The sequence below is a fragment of the Lutzomyia longipalpis genome, chromosome 3 (assembly GCF_024334085.1).
Source record: "Lutzomyia longipalpis isolate SR_M1_2022 chromosome 3, ASM2433408v1".
Classification (NCBI taxonomy): domain Eukaryota; kingdom Metazoa; phylum Arthropoda; class Insecta; order Diptera; family Psychodidae; genus Lutzomyia; species Lutzomyia longipalpis.
This window is the reverse complement of record NC_074709.1, coordinates 4485866-4509871: the sequence shown is the minus strand read 5'-3', so window position 1 is coordinate 4509871 and position 24006 is coordinate 4485866. Positions and strand designations below refer to the sequence as shown.

Here is a 24006-nt window from a genome sequence, read left to right as displayed (position 1 = left end):
TAATTCCAAAATAAGTCAAAATTAACATTTGATAATAATTCGATATTTTCCATTGTTTAGACTTGAAGCTCAAGGTGTTCTAAATAAATTATTTTCACTTTTAAATCACTGAATAAGTTGCGATCCTTAAAGGATTAAAAACTCATGCAAAATGATGTAGAAAAAACTCTAGGTTTCTGCTTTGAAAGAAATAATTTTAATTTCAATATTGAATCCAAATGTTTATTTAATTCGAAAAAGGTACAATTTTAGTTCAAAAAAGTTCTTAAAGTGCTACTTTTGAAAGAAATTTAAATAAAACAATAATTTTGTAAAAAAATAGTTATTAAAAAATTAGTGCAATTTCATAATTTCTTTGGAATATTTCCAAATCATTTAGAGGTCAAGATAAGTTCCAGATCATGCGCCTTTGTAGGTATTCTTTTTAAGGTTTTTAAGTTTAGTTGTAAGGATATGTTGCCGTAGTCTTGGCATAGAGATTTCCACCATTAGGCCCACAGACACCCTGCTTATCTCTCTGCATGTAGCCCATTTTGAAGCCAGACGGGTAAACGCAATTTGCGAGAGAACGGAAATCGAGAATTTGCAAAAATTTCGGCAAAAGACATTCGAGGGGCATGGGGATGGCGTTGAAGTTATTGCGGAAGGCGCTATTGTAGAAAATGGGGCAGGTTCCGTGATCATTTAAGGGGTTGAGTCCAGCTGCATCTTGGTACAGGCCACAGTGTCCCATATTCCAATCTTGATGGCAATATCTCTGGACGGTTCCTTTGTCGCCACTTGTATGGATGCACTGGACATTATCAGCGGATAGTTTTGGATCAGGTGTGATGGGATATGGGAGGAAGCCTACTTGAGCTGGATCGCATGCTGGAAGAATTTTTTTTTTGAAAAAGAAATTAAATTTCTCAATTGTTGAATTTAAAGATTTTAAATCTTAATTTTAGTTTAAAAAAAATATAATTTTACCATCAATCTCTTTGATTTTTTGGGTAAGAAGTCCTGCTGCTTGAAGGACGACCTGAGATCCAAAACTCATGCCAAACATGTACGTAAGACTGGGATCAAATCCAAAAGTACGCAGATCTTCCATTTCATTCTTCAAAACGTCGCGAATTCCATCGAATTGGGTCACAATAATTGGATACTCAATGTAGCTAGCTGTCTGTGTGTAGTGGCTGTAGTCCATGCAGATGATGCATCCTCCGCGGTATTCCGTGAGGTTGGAGATGAGATCAATTACCCAATCAGTTGAGCAGCTTTCCGTCCATCCGTACACAACCATTGCCAATTGATCTCCAGCACTGCAGAGTCCCTCCTCAATGGGATTCCCACTTGCGGTGTTCGATAGATTATAGGGAACATTGTCTCTGTACACGATAAAATGAATATTTGCGGCATAATCCTCCGCAACAGCCAATGCAAAAAAGCACGAAATTAAGAGCAAAAAATACTTCATTTTAGCTAATGAAATAGCAACACTTTCCACCTCAAATAATCTCACTAAAATGTTGCAATTTATCGCGAAGAAATTGATCTTTATATACCCTCATCTTGTCTCAAAGTTCTTATCAGATCTTGAAATTTCTAGATACAGCACAATGAAATAATTAAATATTGGCCGCGGCAAAGTTTGTGCCAAATTTTCATCTTTATATATTGATTCATTTGCAATTAATCCAATAAATTCAATAATTTTGCATAAATTTTAGATTAGTGTCTCGTGATGGAGGATGCGTCATCTTATTTAAATAAATAGACATTATTTTATTTCTTTGGTAAATTTGAAAAAAAAAAGGCTGAATATTATCACCCCATCGATAACCTGCCTCAAAGTCAAACCTTGAATCATTTTTTTCTTAAAAAATATGTACCGAGATGAGATAAAATTGTTGCAGACTGTGCAAATTTTATTTAAAAAAAAAAGTTTGAACTTGAGTTTGTGTAAATTTTGCTTATTTGCAAAATGTTTTTTTTTTTGATGGATTGAATTTGCCGCCTTTTGCAAAATTGTCTAATTTATGTAATGTGGAAATTGCAGACCGTTTGCTTTTGGATTTAAAAATTTAGCACGTCGTACAGGTTCCGTTTAAATTTGAATTTGAGGAAATTTTGAAATATATTTTTTAAGAAAAATATTTTTTTTGTATTAAAATGTGGAAAAAACGATATTTAAGAGATGGTCACGTTATTTTGGAAACTCGGGGACTTTCAAGAGCGATTTTCAAGCCAATTTTGAAACCAAAAATTCGAAATTTGCTTGCACTCTTGTTAAATGGTCAGATATTGATAAGAATTCAGTATTTTTAATTTAGAAAATAAATTTTTGTGCTCAAAAAAATTATTTGAAATTCTCACATTTTGGCCATTTTGTTCATGTAGAGTTTCCAAAATAACGTGACCATCCCTTAGAATAGAAAATTGCGAGGAAACGTGAAGAAATTAAACTTATTTTATTTTCTTAGGATGTGGGTCTATTTGTAAGAATATTTCAAATATTGGGTCGTATTCAGCGACAAAGAAATCCTTGAAACTACAAGAATTACTTCTAAAATTTCAAGGACTTCAAAGATTTTGTGATCGCTGAATACGACCCATTGGGATTAATTCTGTTAAAAATATATTTTTTTATCATCTCACAATTTATTAGTAATAAGATATTTGGTAAGTATTTTGTGAAAAATCTTTAAAGATTTTGGCAGTTTGTGTTTTTCTTAAATCATTTTTTAAAAGAGAAAGTTACTTTTCGATGAATCTTTCAAAGTCTTTATGACTCATTTCTATAACAAATCCTTTGTTTTATTGAACGACAAAAGAAGGACGTAAAATGAAAGAAAAATAGCTAAAATATCAACCGTTTAAATCTTAAAAAAACTTTTAGGTTGGAAGAAAAAAAAAAGAAAAATTTCTTACAGAATCAACCTCATTCCTAAAATATTTTTCATATTAGAAATATTTTAAGAATGGGGATGATTCTGTAAAATTTTTTTTTCTTAAAATCTGAAAATCGCTGAAAGATTTTGACAGTTTTTGTTTTAAAATCGTTCTATTATCGTTCAATTAAAGAAAAAAAAAGAAAAGGTAAAATTTCTAGAAATATTTAGTAAAGTCGTTTAAGGTTCATAGTAAAGTTTTTTTATCTTAAAAAAAAAAACGCTAATAACGACTAAATTAAAAACTTTTAAAATCTTACAATATTTTTCACAGAATACCAATAATCTTGCAACTACTGTTAAATTGAAAGAAAAGACTAAAAAAGATTTTTCACAGAATCGTTCCCAATTTGGAAATATTTTGAGAATTAAAAGAATAAGAAACAAAATGAGGCAGTTCATTTGAATTTTAAGGATTTTAAGGGTAATTTGGAGTAGGTAAACCATAAGAACACATTAATATTTCATTTGGCTTTTGTCCTTTTTGACCTTTTTCTGCATAATTTATAAACTGAAGAAAAATCACTTTATGGTCAGTTTCAGGAGAAAATAAATTTGATCCTATACCCCCTTTTACCTTACCTTGAATTTTAGCTAATGTGTTATTACCTGAAGACATTTTAAGAGATTTTATAATTCCTATCTTTCCAACACCTCATTTACCTTTGTCTAATGTCCCGACGTATTTAATCACTTTCAATTTCAAGTGGTTACGATAGAGCATCAGAAAATTCTCCAAGAGGTTCATTCCCATCAGCAGATAATCCAGAAAGATAAAAGACATAAAAGATAATTCGGCTGGGGGAAATAAAATAAAAGCATAGTTGTGATTTCCCAAATATATCACGGTATTTTTATTTAATAATTCATTTTTTTTAGTTGTTTCTTTACACCACACACCACTTGAATTTAATATGCACGTTTTTTCTTCTTCCATAATTTATGTACCTCCCAGCAACATATTAATGTCCTTTTGTCTTCAAAATGCTTTTCTCGAAATTTTTTTCTTAAACGTTCTTTTCTTTTCCTTCTCAAAGTGGGTTTCAAAAAAAAAGTTAGTTTGGATGTTTATTTTTCATGCACGAACGAAATTTTCCTTCCACAGTCTGGCTTATATATAGCTGAAATATTAAACCCAGGATCTGTGAAGACATCTCAAATATCCTGTATCCCCCTCACATGCTTTCAACGATAGATATACCTTCTTTTAATATTTTCTCTTTTCTTGTGATATATATTGTTATTTTATTCTCATCTCTATAGCAATGACGAAGCGCCTTCGGGAAAATCATATTAAACCTGCATTTTTGCAAGAAAATTTTTTAACGTATAATTCTTTTTTTTTTGTTTGAGTTAAATTGCAAACTCACTTGCAAATTGTCATAAGATTCTAGCTAGCATCTCCAGCCAGGGAGTGGAAACGATTTCCTACGGTGACCGGTGAGCTTTTGGCCACTTCCGTTGGTCGTGCAGACCGACTGCCGTGTTTCACCTCCTCGAAGCCCGGGTCCAGCTTCTTCTTGGGCGGCTCCGGCTTTGGCGGGGCTGACCCAAGGGATGGGAAGTATTCTTCATTGGAAATATCCGGGGCTACACCTTTTCCCACATCACGCAATTTCACCTTGGCCATCTGCAAAGAGAATTTATCTTTAAATACCCATCACTCATTTCCAGCGCTTATTAGCCCGTTTGATGTTCCCAAATTGATCACTAATGCCATTCCCAAACACAATGAGCATAATTAAAATTAAAATTTGAAGAATATTGAAGGGTTTTTGCAAACTTACCGCCGACTGTAGAGCCGGAGGTCTATAGATGTTGGATTGCTGTGGAGGCGGCTGTGGTTGTGGTGGCGGTGGCTGCGGAGGTGCCACTTCCATAACAGCCTTCCAGGGGCCAGTCTTGCGATCGCCACCCTCAGCATTGCCCTCTGTGTCACTCTGAGCTTCCGAACCTTGATCCCCATCTGTATGTTGGTCATCTTCACTAAGCGTCAACTGCCCAATCTTGAGTCCCGAATAATCCTTACGCTCCTCCTCAAAGTCCTTCCACTCATCCTCCTGCCAATATGCAAATTTATCATTTTTCATGACCAAATCCTCCCAAAGCTTTAAATGCTCAACAATGCTAAATGCACGAAGAAGGGACAAACTTACATTTTGCTGATTGTTATATTCCTCCTCGTTGCCGGGCCCACGAGTCTTGGTTTTCGATTCCTGCTGCTTCTTCGACGTGGTATCTTCTAATTTTTTAACAAGCTCTTCCGCTGTTGTAAATTTTTTCCCTTTCGACTTCTTCTTGTCTTTCTTTGCAAAGAAATCGTCCAAATCTGCCATTTTAGCACGTTTCTCGCACAAGGAAGGGAGGACAAACACCAGGATTTTTCCAGGAAAAATTGACACGAGACTCTTCTTCTTCACAACGTCGTCTAAACCTCTCTCTAACGACAAATTCGCCTGCTCTCGCCTCTTTCGCCGTGTTAACGAAAAGTTTGGATGTTGTGACTTTTAAACGGCCGTTAATTTATATCAACTGTCATTTGAATAGAAAATTTTTCACATAAGAAGTTCTATTGTTTTGAAGGCATCTTATCCTTTAAATCAAGTTTTCTAAAGTATATATTTTCAGTTTTCTTTGCATAATCCACTATCTTGATTGTCACAATTGCATGAGTCTTAACAATTCTTTTGCAAAGACAAAATAATTATCCGATAAGGAGTGCAAAGAATACAATTATCTGTTTTCTTGTAATCATCAGCTTGAGCATTAATTCATGTTCTAAACATTATGTAAGAAAGGAAGGAGATAAACATATTGCATCACGAATGTATAAGGAAAATTAACGCCATACGTGGTGGGCAAAACGCTTAATTGTCTTTAATATTATGTAGGAGTAAAGATTTAGGAAAAATTGGGGTAACAATCGTTCCAAAATTTAAGCAGAAGTGTTAATCGACTCTTTGGCATCTAATTGAAATATTGCTTATCCTATGGTATGTATGGTAACTGCCAATTATGTAATTCTTAGGCAGTTACCATACATTTCATCGAATAGGAAACCCTGGATTTTGCACAGAAGCCCAACATGTTTTTAAGGCAGGATAATTCAGCTATTTTTCGTTTTTTTTAGTTTATAAAACACTGAAGATCTTCTAATTAATGAATGTTCTTCTATAACTGTAATGGGATGTTCTTCAATAATGAAAATGCAAGAAAAGACTCCACCATGGTTCAGCATAAAGAAAAACCAAGTTTTCTGAATTATCAAAACTTTAGTTTAAACACACATTTCCTGATCTGCTATGTTGCTTTATTGTTGATTAAGCTAGCGCCAACAACAACAACCAATTATCATGTTATGCATGATTAATAGGTCTTTGAATATAAATTTTACATCACAGATTTACAGAACTTAAAACATCATTATAAAATTAAGCAATTGGCCCTATTCAGCGATTAAGAAATCCTTGATTGAAATTTAAGAATTTCTTCTGAAATTACAACAATTTCAAGGATTTCTTGGTCGCTGAATAGGACCTAGCATCTATAATACAATTATTAGAAAGAAACTAAACCATAATGTTGGTTTCTCTTATATCTTTTAACTATTTGCTAAACATTTAATATAAATTCCAGTATATCGAGGACTAAATTGTAAAAGCGGCTAAAGCGCGGATATAGTTGTTTTTACAATTTAACCCTCGCTATTAACTCTGAAATTTTTCAATGAGAAGAACACATTACATTACATTTCGATTAAAAATTATCTAATTCTGAAGGAAAGAATTATTTATTCCTGCTTATACAGAAAAATTTAAAGAAAAGTTCTAGGAAATCAATTAAGTACATACGAAAATCATTAAAAATTGTCGTGAGCTTTTAATTGTAATTTATTTTTATTTCTTTATTTTATGATTTTCTTTCAATTAATTCTCTTCACACTCAATGCCTTAAAAATCTTTTAAATTACCAATTTAAAGTAATTTGCGGTTAAAAAATAAATAACGAAGAAATTTTAACATCTATACTAAGAAAAACAATTAAATTAGCTAGATAATTGGATAGTGCTACAGAGGAAAATTGAATTGTAAGTTCTTCCTTTTTACTGTTTCTTCTTAAATTTAAATAAAATTTAATTAGGTATAATGAGCTACGTTTTTATCAAGACAAGGATATTTATAAAAAAGTGTAACAACGAAATTAAGAAATTAAAAATTAATTAAATAAAATTTTATTGTTTTTTGGTTGGTCTTTCGCCAAATGAAAAGACTCCGCCCTATTTTTTTTTCTTATACTTTACCACCTCAAATGAAGACTTTTGCCAATATCTTTCATCATACATGTATGTCTCTAAATTAACAATTTAATTTCCTTAACGGTGAGTAAATGAAAAGAAACTGAAAATGAGCAGGAAAATCATTGCGTGAGAGTATAAGATTTGAATTTTAGGAGTAATTTTTCCGTGCAATCACCGAAGAGATCCACCTGGATGGCCAAGCACAAAGAGCTCATATAGGGAGAGAAGAATGTGGATTTTAGGCGTCTCTGGCGTCTCACAACAACACACATCTAATGGTGGAGCCAGCTCCATGTGCGGAATTTCAAGTCTCTCTCTCGCGGAATCGCAAAATTCCCTCCACCGTGTGTGAGACGTCGTGAGTCCGAGTAGGAAAATTCAGTTTCAATTTCATTTGGTATTTATTCGCTGGTACGCCGAGTACAGAAGCAGTTGTCTGCGCGATCCCTAACTACGCTGTGTGCCCATAAAGATCTTCATCTTGTTTAGCGGAAAAATTTCTGCACAGTGTCCAAGTGATATTATTTTGCAACATCTTGCACACTGATTTTTTAATTTATATACACAAAGTGTCGCAGTTTTATTGCGCGAGAGTTTCTTAAAGGTGCGATTTAAGCTCGCGAGTTATTCGTTTTGGCCATTTCAAGGGGAAGCATTCCTTGGGTTGTGTAGAAGAAGAAAACTTGAACGCCTAGCAAGGTAATTTGAATTGTGCATTGTTGGGTTCAACCTCGCGTAGAGATTGACCCAACCTCTAAAAATTATCTTTCACTTCTCTTCATTAATTTGCATTTAATAAAAAAAATCTTTTTTTCCGCAAATTTTCCTTTCCGCCAAATGGGAGAATTGTGCCATTTGGTCTAGACTAAAGCATGTTTATCCGGTCTGTGTATATGTATATTACTCTATATTAAATTGCCCTTGATTTAATCGTCTCTATATACAACTTTTCTTTTCCTCTTCTGCGGGAAAAATTCCACGTGCAATTGCACAAGACACAAGATAAACTCGCACACACGAAGCTATGCTCAATGGAACGTATAAAGCGTTCTTTTGAGACAGTTTAGTCGTACCTGTGTTACAGTTTATTTTAAAAAAACTTTTTTTGTGCCTCACTTTTGCTCATTCGGCGGTAAAAAAAAGAGTTTCACTTCAACCATTAGATGGTTGTTGTACAGTTTAATTTTATATTCATTGTATTGTGCAAAAGAATTGTTAACAATAAAAGCGCACATGTGTTTTGTATAAGAAACTCCAAGAAAACTGTTTTGGGCGGGAAAGTGTTTAGAGAACATGTTGTGTTTTTGGGTATTTCATGGAGAAAGGAAAGGGCCCAGAGAAGGTTTAGTGCACCATAAAAATCTCATTTATTTTATTAAATAACAAATTTAAATTGAAGGGAAGTGAAAGAAAGCTCTAGAAGCGAAGATTTTTATTGTTTCTCAATAAAAATTCTTTTTCAAGATTTTTATCTTAAAAGGGGTTGTCAAATACCAAAAAAAAAGTATGCACGAGAAGTGAAATTAATTGTCATTTAATAAAATAAACAAACTTTTATTCTTCCTAATAGCGAAACTTCTTTTGGAAAATTTTTCTTAGATCCTTAAAGAAATATTCAAAAAAGGAGTTTATTCGTTTTTATATTCAGAAATCGCCAAAAGAATTTATAGGAAAGACTGGGGTAAAAAGAGTCAATTAGCATAAATCATTATCTGCAGGATTACACAAGGGCAAGAAAATTTCCTCGATAGGTCATTTTCATAGGAAATTGCCTGGCCTACAAGTTTGTCTCAAACTATTTTTCTTTATCTCCACGGGAAATATGAATTTTCGAGCTTTTCCTGAACCCTTCCGCTTCTGGCTTTTTTTTTAAAACTCGGTGGGTAAATATAGCCATCAGTGGGGTAAATAAAGTCGGTGGAATTTTCCGACATTTTCAATGATGTTCCACCTGAGAGATTGATTGTAGTTGATAGCTAAACTTCTCACCTTTCGATCAACGAAAAAAAAATTATTTCAACGAATCCGTAGTAAAAGTCTTAAAAATATCTTCAGTAAAAAATAATTTAAAAAAAAAACACATAAAATCAAATTAATTATTCGCCTTCTGTTCTTCGCCGAAATTCCTCAAATTGATGTAATTTTGAAGATCATTTTGCGTTTTATTATCACCTTTTTTGGCACGTTAAATACATAAAAACATCAAAATTTGCTGACGAATGGGACGAATGGTTTTTATTGAGACACAAAAGTAATAGAGAGTAAAGTAAATGATTAATAAATCAATTTCACGTTGCTATTACACTGCAATTTTCTGCAAGAAAAACACGGTGCCATATGATGATTAAATTAGCACCTGTTGTGTGCATTGAATCTTTTGTACTTCACGCGATGGCTTTTAAAAAGCAATGTCAAGTGCCCCTCTGCATCTACTGCTGACACACAAAACTCTTGCATGAATTTCAATTGAATGAATTTTATGATTTGAAAATGCATTTGTGCGCTCAAAATATTGCTTTTTGATTTATTTTCTTAATTTATTTTTCGCGCGAGCGTGCGGGAGGCTGTGATGACAGCATCCTGTTTAAACGGGGAAAATGCTAAAATTGCTTGCAATTCAAACAATTCCATTATATCCAATAAATTGTGGGAAAGTGCAGAAAAAAGACAACACTTTCGTGCATTTTCCGTGTGAAGCTTTTTTGCAATATTTTTCTCACTCAATTCAATCATCGACGTGACGCTGTAATTACATACCCACACATTGATGATATAGTCACCTTGAACTCAAGTGCTATGTGCACGTTTTTTGCTAAAGTTTAAATCATAAATGTATATATACATAGCATGTATTTATGATTATAAAAAATATCCAACCTGCGAGAGGAGAATTAATAACAAAAAAATATCAGATTCTAAGAGTTATCATTAAACTTTGCACTGTCTGTTCAAGAGAACAATTAGTTGGAACAATTTGTTCTTCTTCTATACTTTAAATATCTTGGTCATGCTGTTTGGAACATCATTGTAGCCGCCCCATAAGCCATTTAATGTGAGGAGATGGCATGAAGAGATCATAAATCAGTGAGAAATAGTAATGAAAAAAAAAGTTGTAATACCTGTGCGAATTATCCGGAACTTAATAACTTGCTTCACGAGGTCTCACCGGGGATTGTGCAACGAGAAGTCTTTCTCAAGTAAATAGACATTAATTTAATATTATTTTGGAGACAACAATGGATGACACAGTGATTTTCTTCTTCAAGTCTGTCGCCCAAATCAATGGGAAATAGAAAGTGTTTTTGTTTTGGGTCTTGCAAAAGTCGCTCAAGAAGAGCGTTCCAAAATTTGCTTTGTCAGTACCCATTAGGAAAATAATAATGTATAAAGATTTGATGGCTTTACAATTTTTTTTTCTATTCATTCAAAGTAAAGGGAATCTTTTTTGTGGGTACGCACAAGCACAATGTGTTTCAATCTTAATGCAATTTAGTATTATTTGGAAGATAATTTTGAGTAAAATTTAAAGAGAATCAAAACCCAAGAAAAAGCACTTCCAAGAGCTTTTAAGAAGATTTAAATTGAAATATGATATGTGAAAATGGGATATGTTTTCAGCCTTATTTCATCCAATTTATTTTCTTCAAAATATCTCTTAAGGAGTTTATTCGTTTCTGTACGGGAAAATCTTTTATTCGAGGAAACAATCAGAAAATTCGTAATTTAATAGAAATGGTAAGAAATCGTCAAACTTCCCATCATTGGAATCATTTGGGAAAAAATCAACAAGGTTTTGCCAAAAAATACGAAGAATGACGTCACATTTGTAATTTTTCTCTTTTTCAATGTATGCAGCATATGCCTTGATGTTTAATCAGTGAATTTTAACGACTATAACAAAGAAGAATTTTAACATTTCTTGAATAAAAGGAATTGAAAAACAACACAGTGACGTCATTCTTTACATTTTTGAGGTTTTTTCCAGGTTTTTCCAGTAGAAAATGAAGAAATGACACGACAATTTATTTTATTTTTATTTTTTTGATTTTCTACAATATTATACGTGTCTCCATTTTCCTCAAAAGGTTTCTTTATAAGGTTTTTTCTGTGTGAAAAACGATAAACTCCTTTATACTTTTCCTTCCAAAATATCTCTGAATTGGACCACCAAATGACCATTAAAATAATATTTATTTATTTTTATTAGAAAATCCAAAACAAAATTCACAATATTTTATTACTTTTATGTTGTGAATAGAGCATACTGCATCGCCGGCACTGAATTTGATCATAAAAAAACATATTATTGTAAAAAGAAGGAAATCTTTTTTATTTGTTTTGTAAATTTTAGAGATTGTACGAGATATTTTCTCAGATAAAGCTTCATTTGATACCTTTAGTAGGTTTAATAGTTGTGTGTAGCTTCTAATCCACACAGAAATGATCATTAAATGTATGACGCAAAATATAGCATAAAAGTCATTGACTTTTTGCTTACATAACGATGATGAATGGTGCTTGTCACGAGAAAATTCTTTGAAGGCAGTAAAGCTTCTGCTTAATAAATTAATAATAAAAGTTTTCCGTTCAAGGTGAATCATTTTGGGGAATCCTTAAATTTTTTTTCTTGACAAATTTTGCTACTTATTCAGAAATTTATTGGAGACTTTTTTTTACATCGCCTTGAAGAGTTTATTAAAAAAATGATTTATTAGCTCATTTCACTTGCATAAATATTTTGTAGCTGTGAGAAAAAAATGGAGATTTGTTTATGGCCGTAGCACCTCCTAAATGCTGTTTAGTCTGGCACAGAGTGGAGGTAAAGCTGAATGAAGAAAAATCAAACCACAAGACTGATTTTTTGTCTGGTATTCATGGCGATTAATTTCACCTCTTTTGAAAGTTTCATGATGGATGTTTTTTGTTTGGCTTGTCTTATTTAATTCTCCTATGTTATTTATGCAAGACGCCGTTGATGATGACTTATCCGCGTGATACACATTTTTTCCCCGAAAAAATTGCTTTGCAAAGGTGGACAGAGGTCATTTATTTCGCGAAAAAAAATTGACATTGAAATTATTATGCAAAAATTCTATGCAAAGTAATTTTTTGCCAATTTCTCTGGAATATTTTGACAAAATATTTTCTGTTTGATAGAGATTTGAATTAAAATATATATTTTTTGTTTTTGCAAATTTTAATCCATCATGTTTTCCTTTACAGGTGATTGAGCATTGTGAGAAAAAATGATGAATTCCAATAGTACGACCATGAAATCGGATGTAAATGAGTTCTACAAGGGTCAGAGTATTTTTGTAACCGGCGGATCGGGATTTATGGGAAAAGTTCTGATAGAAAAGCTCCTCTATTCCTGCTCTGACCTTAAGGAAATTTTCATCCTGATGCGCCCGAAACGTGGACGTGTTCCTGAATCCCGACTGGAGGATATGTTTAAACTTCCTGTAAGTTTTATTTCTTATAATTGTTAAAGCTTTTTAATTTCCTTAAACTAAGGAATAAAAAGTATTTTATGCTTGAGAAAGTAGTAAGAATATTTTAAGGGTTTCAAAGAAAATATTCTCTTTAAAAGAAATAAATGAATACTAAATTAAGGCACAAACTTAACTTACGAAAATCCCCGAAGAATGAAAGTAAAAATTATTTTTAAAAAAATGTCCCATTAGGTTTATTTTATGAATAAACATTAATTCCTCATAATTTTCCAATGTGTGAAAAAAAGTAAATCAAATAAAACATTTTAAAGTGCTAATTACTGCTTAGTTTTGGCTGCGGGAGCGTAAAATCACAGCTAGCAAATCAAACAAATCAAACTACAAAAAAGACCAAAAAGTATCAATTTCTTTGGGCATTCAAAATTCAGATTTGTGCATTTCTCAACGAAAATTCAACTTGGCCAAAAATTTACCGAAAAAAGCGCGCGACTCTCTACAAATAACGCGAAAGAAAAGTTGGATGATCTGTACGTGGTGTATTTGTTCACCAATCGAATCGATTAAAAGTATTTAAGCAGGGAAATTTCAAGAGGTCTTCTATGAGGTATGTGTGTGTTGATTTCTTAAGAAAGTTTCCAGAGAGTGGGCATTTTTTGTGCTCTTGAACTTTTCGTCATCAATCCTCTAGAGTGCTCTCAACCCGTTGTACTTGTTGTACGAAATTTTTTCTTTTGGTAAATCAATAAACTCCAAAACATACTCCAGAATTACATAAAAATTGACCAAAGTTGTTCAAAAAGAAAAGAAAAGATTTGCTTAGATTTTGAACACTGTGTGAGATTTATCGTGAAGATTGTGAAAGGGAACATTTCATCATGTAATTTATTTATTTCCTTACTTTGTTTATTTTTGGCGCGCTTTTGGGGGGTTTTTAGCTAAGCACCAACTAAGCAAAACATTTTACAAAATTCACCTCTTCAAATGCAATTAATTCATGGACAGACTGAGCGTTTTCTCTACTTGTGCAAAATTTGCAAGATTACAACAACAAAAAATTGCAATTTAGTTCTGCCAATTATTTGCAAATTAATGTTGTTGCAAATTTCCTTTTTTTCTGTAGATGTTTCAGCGAATTCGGGAGGATAAACCCGAAGTTCTGAAGAAGTTGGTACCCGTGCAGGGAGATGTAACATTCGATGGTCTCGGTCTGAGTGGCGAAACCCTCGATAGGGTTCTCAAGAACACCACAGTTGTCTTCCATATGGCCGCTACCCTTCGTATGGAAGCAAAGCTCAAAGATGCCATTGATTTGAATACAACGGGCACAAAGAGAGTCATCGATGTGTGCAGGAAGATGCCAAATCTCAAAGTTCTCGTGCACCTCTCAACGGCTTTCTGCTACTGCGACAAAGAGGTGCTGCATGAGAAAGTCTACGAATGCCCCCACAATCCGCATGATTTAATTCGATGCGCTGAATGGATGGACGAGAAGACACTCGATAACATTACACCGAACCTCATTGTGCCCCATCCCAACACCTACACCTACTCCAAGCGCCTCGCTGAGATTCTCATTCGCAATGAATACCCGAATTTGCCGGTTGTTATTGCGAGACCCAGCATTGGTGAGTGTCTTAATTTATTTTCTTCATTCTTTAATTGCATTGTGACTTTAACGTGCTTGAATTCACGCCAAAATATCAATGAATGAATTGTGGCTTTTTATTTGAGGAAGAGTTGCAAAAGATATAGATAAAAGATTTAGATATTTTTAACCTTTTGTGGGCTGTGCTTAGAATTCTTACGCGCTTTGCAATGGGGTACAGGACTGACCCTAGCGTCGGTTAATAAATATCTTAAAGTATATACCTACTAAGGATTTTCTTTAGTACATTTTTAAGCAAAAATTTGATTTTTAGAAGGTTTTTTAGTGATTTTTTTATACAATGTTTTATGATTTAGAAAGGTACAGTGGGATCAATTATTTCGTAATATTCTCGTCTAAATTCCTCAAAATCCTTATTCCTGATTTATTTGTTATTGAATTTGATCAGTAAATTGTAAATAATTAGTCTTTTTTATAGGAAAAATAGAATTTCATGAAAATTATAATTAAAAATAACTTTGACGTCATTTACGTCATTTTTTTTAAATTTTTATTCTCATTTTTTGTTAATAAGATCCGATCTTTCTGAATTTTTTTTATACAATCTTCTCACACAGTTAACCCAAAGAAATTATTTCCATAAAGGTAATTTTAACGTCAAATATATTTCTTGGGTCAATCATTAACCCCTCACGGCAAACGGAGGGTTAAAGAACCCCCGAAAAAGCTCTATTAGTGAAAAGAAAGCTCAGCGGAAACTTTAAAATTTTTTGCATAAAAATATCCATTTTTAGCATTATCCGGCAACACTTTAGCCTCCCAGAATTCATCTTTATCTAAAAACTACTTATTTAACCAACTCTACATATCACGAGCGTCAATACTGCATTAATCCATGTATATCATCCTTTTTAATGTTGGATGATATTTTCCCCAAAAGCTCCATGTGTCTGTCGTTTCTGTCAAAAATTATCAATTTCCTCACCCATTGTGATATTTTAATCCACTCTGACTTGTTAAACTTGCTGCACTTTCTACACGAAAAGTTCACGAGAGTTTATTTAGGTAATTCCCAAAGGTGGCAGAAAAATGAAAAAGTTCACCAAGTATTTACTTATACATTCTCTTGTTAGGAGAGTGTTGAAATCATATAGTATTTGATTTATCAAAGACCTTTCTTTTTTTTAAATTCTAATATGATGATGAGGTGTGCAAATACACCTCTTGGTGGTGCTTTTGCAAACCACAAGTAAAACACAAATTGATTTCATGAATCATTTGTGCTTAAACCGCAAAGATTGCGTCCGCAGTGTTTGCCATTTTGAGTCAATAACTAAACGTGAGGGCGATTGGCGTGATTGAAAATAACTTTTTCCTATATCTTCGCTCTTTATCTCCGCAGAGGTTCTTTAATAATGAAATAAAATGCATTAATTTTGTTATTAATTGATCACGTTTTTCAACATTTTTCCTCTTTGTTTATCTTTCTTGCGCCAGATCATTCACCTTGCAAATTTTTTTCCGGTTCCAAAATGCAAATTTTCTCCTAAAACAAATTCAACAAAATTTTGCAAGAAAAAAAAGCAACTAATTTGAATTTTCGGTCATAATTTTTCTAAGAAATGGTGTGTTTGTTTATTTAATGTGATAGATGCGGTGTTTGCAAAAAATAAAGATGCTGTGAATGCTTTTTTTTGCAAAGCATTATGCAGAATGATGAGAATAAAATGATCAAGTAAATTCAATCATTTAACAATTTCAATTAAGAAACGATTTCTCAATAATTTCTAAAAGTTGTTCCCACGACTTTTCTCTACGAATTACAAAATAATGTTGTTTTATGTGGAGGTAGGAAATACATTATTTAATGTTTAAATGCAAAGTGTCTAAATTAAATGACAAAGAATTCAGAGAATTTGAAAGAGAATATTTTTCCAAAAGGTACTAAAAGTAACATTTTAGCATTGTTTAACTTTTTATTATAGCTATATAGCACAGTGGGAAATCATATTTTCATAAAAAAAACCTTTCGTGCAAAGTTGGATAAATTCTGACACGAAAATAAATTACCTTTAGAGAAAATCTGCAAAGTTTCGCCAGTTGTTTTTCACATAAATCCTTTATATGTTGTGCAATTAAACGCCATCAAACACCTTTTCCTTCCCCGACTTTTGCTTTGCGTATTCGCGATGCCTAATAAGTCAATTTTGCTCCCAAACGACTAATATTTGCGCGGGTTAGCTCTCCGCGTGTTTGTAGGTAATATTTTGTGTCTCAAAATGCGAATTGTGAATCTGTTTATTCGCCATACTATATGCATTTTTTTTGTGCAACACCATGCGGTTCTTGAGTTCGAATACCGAACAGGAAATTCATTGCATGTTGTGCAACGACACCGCATGGAATTTCGTCAGACTCGGATCTCGATGCGCTGTAGCATATAAACAGAAGATACACCAACCAATGAATAAACGAGGTTAAACATTTGCAGAAAACTTGCTCAAGATAGTGCCAAGTTGTTGTTTTTTGCAGACTAAAAACTTATTTTATGCACACAAATATCACTTTTAAGTATGAGGAGGTGATAAAATATGCGGAATTTGTGAAATAATTTATAGATTTCATCAAAATAAATTATGTTTCATTTAATTAAGATTTGTATTAGGAAGGAAAGCAATATAACATTGAAGAAATGCTCTGAATTATGTTGTCCAAGAAGTTAAATAACAGAAAATAAGAAGAGATTAAAATTAGAATTGTGAGATTAATAAAATCATTAAGTTTAAAAGAACTAAAATTGTTAAGGAAAAAATGAATAAAAAAGCTCGCTTTTCCTCCTTTGTTGTAAGATTAAATCTTATTTACACAAAATAAGTCACGATTTTATGTAGGTAATTGTTTGTTTATTAATATTCATGATTTATGAGTACCTACATTTTAATGTCATGTTTAATGTTCAGATACTCTTCTAGAATTCTGTTAATACTCCATAAAAGTTATGCTAATGAACTAATAAATTAAATTACTGATGCACAGAAATTACAAAAAACCTATAGAATAAAATTAATTGAATGAAATGGATCAATAAAATTCTCTCTGTTTTTGTTGTAAGTTTTTCTTCAACTTCACTGCATTTATTTTGGATTTACATCTTTTTTTTTTTTCAAAGCAAAATCACTAAAATTAAGTTTTTTTTTAAATTCTTTTAGTAGGTAATTAGAATATTGTTAAATTTTCTCAGATAGAGAGATGCTTTTTTCAATCTGTTTCAGTCAATTTTAAAAAAATGCCGCGTACCTATTAATTAAACTGGTTGTAATAATAGCATACAGTTGTGCACCGTTTAACGTACATATTTTTTTAATTTTTTTTTTGAATTAAGGTAAGGACTTGCCCAGAACTCTGGAAATGGAAATTTTTGATTTATCAGAGTCCCTATAAAAAAAAATTCAATTTTTTTAGCATCTCGAGAAACTTTTTAATTTTGATTCACAGCAAAAAATCAAGAAAAAACTTTCTGCGGAGCTTCACTGTATTTTTCCTATGAACAGAAGTTAACAAGAACTATTTTTTACCACTCTCAACGTTCTTATAAAGCTGCAATTTTCAATACAGAATTTTTTTGTGCTTAAAATTAACTTGACCATGAAATAAATAGGAAGTTGTTCATAAATTCTTGTCAATAAAAAATTAACAATTCCAATAAATTGCTACCTATATTATCCGTGATGATGTAGGTAGGTAGGTATTAGAATTAATTCAGGCAAATTGAGTAATTCTCTTGAATTTTATTTAATGTGTCCAAGCACAAAATTTTAGATGAATTGTCAGCATTTAGATGAATTTTAGTCAGCATAAATCATTATTGTGACGATTCCATCGACCTTGCATAAACTCATCATCTTAATCTAACCGTTACCCCAAGAATTTCCTCATCATTAGACATTTTAGCTGTATAGAGCAACTCTGCGCGAATCTAAATGTAAAGAAATTACAATAAACATAACCACGACGCTTTAATACAGATTTAATAACAATAATTCCATAAAGTGGCAATTAAACACGGTGGTGTGGCATAAAAAAAATAATCCATCTTAGCTAAGACATTAGGAGTATTACAAAATCTTGCAAAAAACTTTCTTTGTGCCTAAATACAAACACCATTCAAATGCAATTCACTTTGAGGCGGGTATAGCGATCATTTTGCCTCGTTGAGGTATAATTTTGAGTTGTGAAGAAAATCCACTTGAACTCTCCACGAGAGCTACTTCTTGTGTGCGATTCTCTTTTCGCAAAATAACAACATTCATTTGTATTTTTACGCTCTTTAAGTTGGAGGTTTTTCCTTAAGTATTGGTTTGTGCGCTATGCTATGTACTTCGGGAAATGCAGCTCAATTTGCGCGTGGTGTGGGGAAGTGAATAAAAAAAAAGTGAATTGCAAAAAGAATGCGCGATTTATTGAATTTCCTTCAAGTGCGCAAGAAGACATACCTACTATATATAGTAAATTGTAGTCATCTCATTCACTCCTGCAGGTTGTTTTTGAGCATGAACCACATAAACATGAATGGCAATCACGATGGCTTTATAGAGGAGAACATGATACTTGTATTTATGGTGCAGACACACACTAACTTTTATTAATATTAAATTGCACCAGAGCCCACAAAATAAGGTGAATTGCTCAAGAGCCTCAACCCGCGTGGCTTCGCCAACATTCAAATATACTATTCCACTAACTGGCGGCGAAAGAATTATGTTTTTAAATGACGCTTGATCGTGTTATTGTGCAAAGTTTGTTTGCGTGAAAATACAACCATGTTCTTGCTCAAAGTTTATTTTTAATAAAAATATGAAATATATTTTACATAAACGATTAAAACGTTTAAAACGACAACAAGACTAACATGTCATCCACCCCTGGTCTTCCTAATTAATTACAAAACTTGCAATATTGCAATTTTGTCGCAATAACGAAAACTTCTTTGGGTGGTATTTCGATGGCTTCTCAATATTCGATACCTCCTCAAAGTTATTTAGCAATCACAAGTGACGGTTCAGGTATTCTTTAGGCTAACAACTTTCGCTTCCTAGCTCATAAAAGACGACGGATTTATTTAAATTATCTCTCTCAAATAATCTCCTCTGTGGTAGTTGCTTAAAATCCATAAAAGATATCTTAAGGAGAACACTAAAAGATCGCGCACAGTGAGATGTGTTAATTGAAAATGGGTGGGCGTATGAAAATCTACAATACCTACCGGTTAAATGGTTATTATTTATTTTACTGTATCCATTGAAGTGTCAATTTAACTAATAATAATCTTTCATAATTTATTCTTTAATGAATTTCTTTGACTTCTTTCCATCCCTCGTTGGTATAGCCACCTAAAACAGCAGCAGAAGGCAAATTAAATGGAGAGAGATCAGAGTTTAAGAAAAAAAGCTTTTGCATATTTATGCTGTTTATGTCGCTATTAAATTAATTTTGCATTAATTTATTTGACAAGTTATGAATATTTTAAGCCTTGTAATTTGGGAATTATGTATTTTTGCAAAAAGAGTTTCAATGTCTACCAGGGGCTGTATTCTATAAGAGGGAAAAACTCTCGTGATTAACTCTTGAAGGCTTTTTGCAAGGAAAAAGTGAGGAAAACTTCACGTGAGCTTAATCCCGATTTTACCGGTTTTCAAGTTTCTTTTAAAGCGCAAAAACTTTCAGGATTTTATCACGGGAGTTTTTCACTTTTAGAGAATTCATGCCCAGGCGTCTCCTTCGAAAAAGCTCCAAAAGGGTTTAGAAGTTTTCTTGAAAAATTCTTCTGAATTTTAGTTTATTTTTCTAACAAATTTTCTTTTTTGGTTGTAAAGTAATTCCAGCAAATGAGGAGCCCCTTCCAGGATGGGTAGACAGTCTCAATGGACCAATTGGTATAATGGTTGGAGGAGGAAAAGGAGTCATTCGTTCTATGCTTTGCAATGGAGAATATCGTGCTGAAGTCATCCCGGTTGATATTGCCATCAATGGTCTAATAACTATTGCCTACAACCAAGGACGCTCCACTACAAAGTAATAAATTTATTCTTTTTAATTTTATTTAAATAATTTTCAAAAAAATCTTTTTTGATAATTTTGTAGGAGCAAAGACGTGCCTGTGTACAATATCACATGCTCCGAGGGGAAAAAGTTAACTTGGGGCGAAGTTCTGGAGAAAGGAAAGGAAGTGGCGTATGAGTATCCATTTGAAGCTGGCGTATGGTATCCCAATGGAACGATCACAACCAATAAAATCGTCCATACACTCTCCATAATTTTCTTCCACTGGTTACCAGCGTATTTTATTGATTTTCTCATGCTCTTGCTCGGCCAGAAGCGATTGTAAGTATGAACGGAGCTTTTCCCCACCTTACCTATTACCTATTAATCTTGCAAAGCAAAAAAAAAACTCATTCAACTCCTCACGTCAAGCCTTTCGGCACTTTCGGCAACAAAACCACCCAAAAATTGCTCTTTGTTTGACACGTTGGGTTAGATCTCGCATTTTTGAGCAATTCTTTTAATAAACTAATTCTCCACGTCTTGTGTGTGGCCTTTCAAACATTTTTCAATACCTGCAATAATAAGTTTACCATAAAGCTGCTGCCTTTTTACCTTTCACGCAACTTGTCTTGGACCTCTCATTGGAAATGTTGAGTTTTCTAAGAAACAAAAAAAAAATGTCATGGACCCAATACCTTGCATTTTTTATGCTCAATGCAATAAAAATCGTGTCATATTTTCTAATTTGCATAAATTTGACAAAGTAATAAAAAAAAAGCTTTGATTTTGAAGCTTTTTCTTTTATTGCCTTTGCAACATTTTTTCGGGGTCCCTGTAATGTGGCATGTTTGGAGTTTTATTTTTGTGAAAAATTAATTTGTTACATAAACCGGAAAGTGACAACTTTGAAGCTTTTTTCCTCTACTTTGGGTGTTAATACAAGGTTTTACTTGACTTTTTTTCCATGAAGAAATTTTCTTTTAATTAATTTGTGGGATTTGGGATTAAAAATTAATGATTATGTCATGAAATTTCACTGAAACTGCAGAGATTTGTTTTTTTACATTTCAATTTTGAATTGAAAAAGAAACAAGAACATTTTTATCTTGTCGGAAAAATAGGAATTTTCAGAGGGGAAGGAATAAATATTCACGAGCTTATTAATATTGTTCCTCATTAATAATAGATGCGAATAAATGAGAATTATCTGAACTAAATAGTACAAAGTAATTTATATAAAATGCATTATTGGTCTTGATAAATGATATTAGCTCAATTATTGGCTGAGATTGCTCATATTATATATCGGAAAAATATTTTCTGCAATTGATCTGCAATAAATTAAACAACTTACCTAATTTAAATGCAAATAAAAATCATTAAGACACGTTTTACAAGATAGGTGGGTACATCAAAAGTTCCCAAACAGCTTTCTGTGTGAATTTCTCTAACATAAATAATAATAAAATCAATTATATTAAATCTCTCAATCTCTTCCTTAAATTTTATCTCACCTTTGAACATAACAACATAAACATTTAACCACGCATTGATCGTTTATAAAATGTCCCAGAGGGCATATTTCTTTTACTCTAAAAACACTTTAAAGTAACAGATAGAAGATATCCTTGAAGCGCTGTTTGTACTGATTTTAATAATCTTTGAATTATAAATTAATGCAAAATATTCCCAATACAAAAATTCTTTTCAGTATGGTGAGAATTCAAACGAGAATTTCCGATGGTTTGGATATTTTGCAATTCTTCACAACAAGAAAATGGGATTTCCGATCTGAAAACTTCCAAAGTCTTCCGGGAACGCTGAATTCTCTGGATGAGCGAGTATTTACGATGGAGATGGATTCTGTCGACAATATGGAGTATCTGAAGAAGACAATTCTCGGTGGAAGACAGTACTGCCTGAAGGAACCTCTCACGAGCCTCCCAAAAGCCAGAATGCAACTCAAAGCGTACGTCTTGAAAAAATTTCACTAAATTCTCTTTTTTTGTTTTAACAAATTCTTACAATTTCCAAATAATTCCTTTCAGTCTCTACGTGCTGGATATTGTGGCAAAGGTTGTCTTGAGTGGATTACTCATCTGGACCCTTCTTGGCACCTTCGGTCTTCGGGAACCTCTCTTTAGTCTCTTCGAGAAGAAAGAGATTTCCATATTAGCTGATTAAGCTCACAAAAAGTCAATTAAATTCGAGCTGAAAAAATTCAAAACCTTGAGAAGATAAGAAAAAAAAGAAGAATTTATTAAAATATTGTTTTTTGGTATTATTGGTTTGATAATTTAGTAAAATAAGTAACGCAATATTATATACAATGTGCAAATATATAATTAATCGCGTCATGTGAGACGAAAAAGACATAGCTTTAGGACTTAATAAAAGGTTTTTGTACCACAAAATGGTTTTTTGACTGGCACAAGTTGGATTAAATGATTGATTTCACGTGACACGCAAAAAGAGGTAACGTTTTATTGCTGAGGATCGTGTTTAGATGTTTTATATTCATTTTATGATTTTTTTCTTCGAAATGTTCGAAATGGTGTCCGCTTCTGCGCAATAGATAAAGCTTCAAGTCTATTAATTTGACTCAAAGAGTAAATTAGCAAGATGTGGGTATGATAAGTAATTTTTGCTCTGACTTTATTATCTAAAATAACTTTATTTATTTAAAAAATAAATTTTAAAGCTTTCCAATTGATTTAAAATATTTTTTTTATTTAAAAGTCATTTAAAGCAAGAAATTAAATCAGATATCAAGATTTCATGAATTATGAGGAATTGCGGGGATTGCTGTAAATCATGACTGGTTAATATTTTTCTCACGGTTTGTTGTTCTCTTTGACTTCTCTTTGCTGCTTTCGATAAATATATTTTGTAGCCTAACTTACGGCTTCAAAATGAAGTGAATAAGTGAATCTAACCAAGCTGAAGTCAAACGACAGAGATCTTTAACTCAGCTCATAAATGAAGTTTGAAAGAAAACGAACAAATTAATTCATTGTAGGTATTTATTTCAATAAACTGATTCTGTAAATTGATTAGAAAGGGAGATAGAATAATTATTAAAATTAATTAGGAATAATTTTATTAAAAATCATATCTGGTTGATTAAAGAATTCTCTTTGCATTGCAAATAAATTGATTGTAATAATGATGAATGAGAGATTTCTTTTCAAATTCTTATAATTAATTATTTTAATTTCATGAATAACTTGAAAATCTAATCAGTAACCTATATTTAAGGCAACAAAAAATATAATTCGTGTTTTTTTTTATTTAGGTAAGTAATTATTATTGGGGAAACGTGGCCCAATTCGGATCTTCAAAGGTCCGTGCAGAATGAGAAAAAATGGTACAAAATAAAAAAGAAATATTCTTAAATTTGGTACCATTTTTAAGCACATTTAATGCTCTTTTAACTTCCATAACTTTTTTTGATTCAAAGTTTTATCATTTTTAAGTAATAGAGAATTCAAAAGATCCGAATTGGGCCACGTTCCCCTATTGTTCGCCTTTGAAATATCCTTCACTTTTTTCCAAACTATTACAGCCAAAAATCTTCGTTTATAGACCAAGAATATAGCATTTAAAACAGAGTAGAGATTTACAGAAACTTGTTTAATTTTCAAATCATAATTGTGATCATTATACATTTAGCAG

The 24006-nt window shown here is 32.4% G+C and overlaps 3 protein-coding genes across 3 annotated transcripts; 1 reads left to right on the top strand and 2 right to left on the bottom strand.

Annotated features, from left to right (window-relative positions):
• Positions 1 to 173: 173 nt before the first annotated feature.
• Positions 174 to 1509, bottom strand: LOC129791514 (inactive pancreatic lipase-related protein 1-like). The gene is made up of 2 exons (XM_055829671.1): positions 970 to 1509; positions 174 to 870 (listed from the first exon to the last, which is right to left on the bottom strand). The coding sequence occupies exons 1-2, from the start codon at positions 1457 to 1459 to the stop codon at positions 440 to 442; spliced, it is 921 nt and encodes a 306-aa protein (XP_055685646.1). The 5' UTR covers positions 1460 to 1509; the 3' UTR covers positions 174 to 439.
• Positions 1510 to 3757: 2248 nt separating this feature from the next.
• LOC129791515 (protein CDV3 homolog) lies at positions 3758 to 5376 on the bottom strand. Its single transcript, XM_055829672.1, has 4 exons — positions 5090 to 5376; positions 4721 to 4993; positions 4304 to 4563; positions 3758 to 4232 (listed from the first exon to the last, which is right to left on the bottom strand). Exons 1-3 carry the CDS (start codon positions 5267 to 5269, stop codon positions 4324 to 4326), a joined length of 693 nt encoding a protein of 230 aa, XP_055685647.1. The 5' UTR covers positions 5270 to 5376; the 3' UTR covers positions 3758 to 4232; positions 4304 to 4323.
• A 2232-nt stretch (positions 5377 to 7608) lies between these two features.
• On the top strand, positions 7609 to 22745 carry LOC129792317 (putative fatty acyl-CoA reductase CG5065). Its single transcript, XM_055831227.1, has 7 exons — positions 7609 to 7929; positions 12454 to 12692; positions 13804 to 14308; positions 20163 to 20361; positions 20431 to 20670; positions 22043 to 22300; positions 22380 to 22745. The coding sequence occupies exons 2-7, from the start codon at positions 12477 to 12479 to the stop codon at positions 22513 to 22515; spliced, it is 1554 nt and encodes a 517-aa protein (XP_055687202.1). The 5' UTR covers positions 7609 to 7929; positions 12454 to 12476; the 3' UTR covers positions 22516 to 22745.
• The last annotated feature ends 1261 nt before the right edge of the window (positions 22746 to 24006 follow it).

What these genes read in the sequence shown, in the direction of transcription:
- LOC129791515 (XM_055829672.1), bottom strand. Translation starts at nt 5,269, where the DNA reads ATGGCAGATTTGGACGATTTCTTTGCAAAGAAAGACAAGAAGAAGTCG. An exon ending in AATATAACAATCAGCAAAAT is followed by an intron (nt 4,994 to 5,089) that starts GTAAGTTTGTCC and finishes GCATATTGGCAG; the next exon opens with GAGGATGAGTGGAAGGACTT. An exon ending in CTCCGGCTCTACAGTCGGCG is followed by an intron (nt 4,564 to 4,720) that starts GTAAGTTTGCAA and finishes TTCTCTTTGCAG; the next exon opens with ATGGCCAAGGTGAAATTGCG.
- LOC129792317 (XM_055831227.1), top strand. Translation starts at nt 12,477, where the DNA reads ATGATGAATTCCAATAGTACGACCATGAAATCGGATGTAAATGAGTTC. An exon ending in AGGATATGTTTAAACTTCCT is followed by an intron (nt 12,693 to 13,803) that starts GTAAGTTTTATT and finishes TTTTTTCTGTAG; the next exon opens with ATGTTTCAGCGAATTCGGGA. An exon ending in CAAGGACGCTCCACTACAAA is followed by an intron (nt 20,362 to 20,430) that starts GTAATAAATTTA and finishes ATAATTTTGTAG; the next exon opens with GAGCAAAGACGTGCCTGTGT.
- LOC129791514 (XM_055829671.1), bottom strand. Translation starts at nt 1,459, where the DNA reads ATGAAGTATTTTTTGCTCTTAATTTCGTGCTTTTTTGCATTGGCTGTT. An exon ending in AAAAATCAAAGAGATTGATG is followed by an intron (nt 871 to 969) that starts GTAAAATTATAT and finishes AAATTCTTCCAG; the next exon opens with CATGCGATCCAGCTCAAGTA.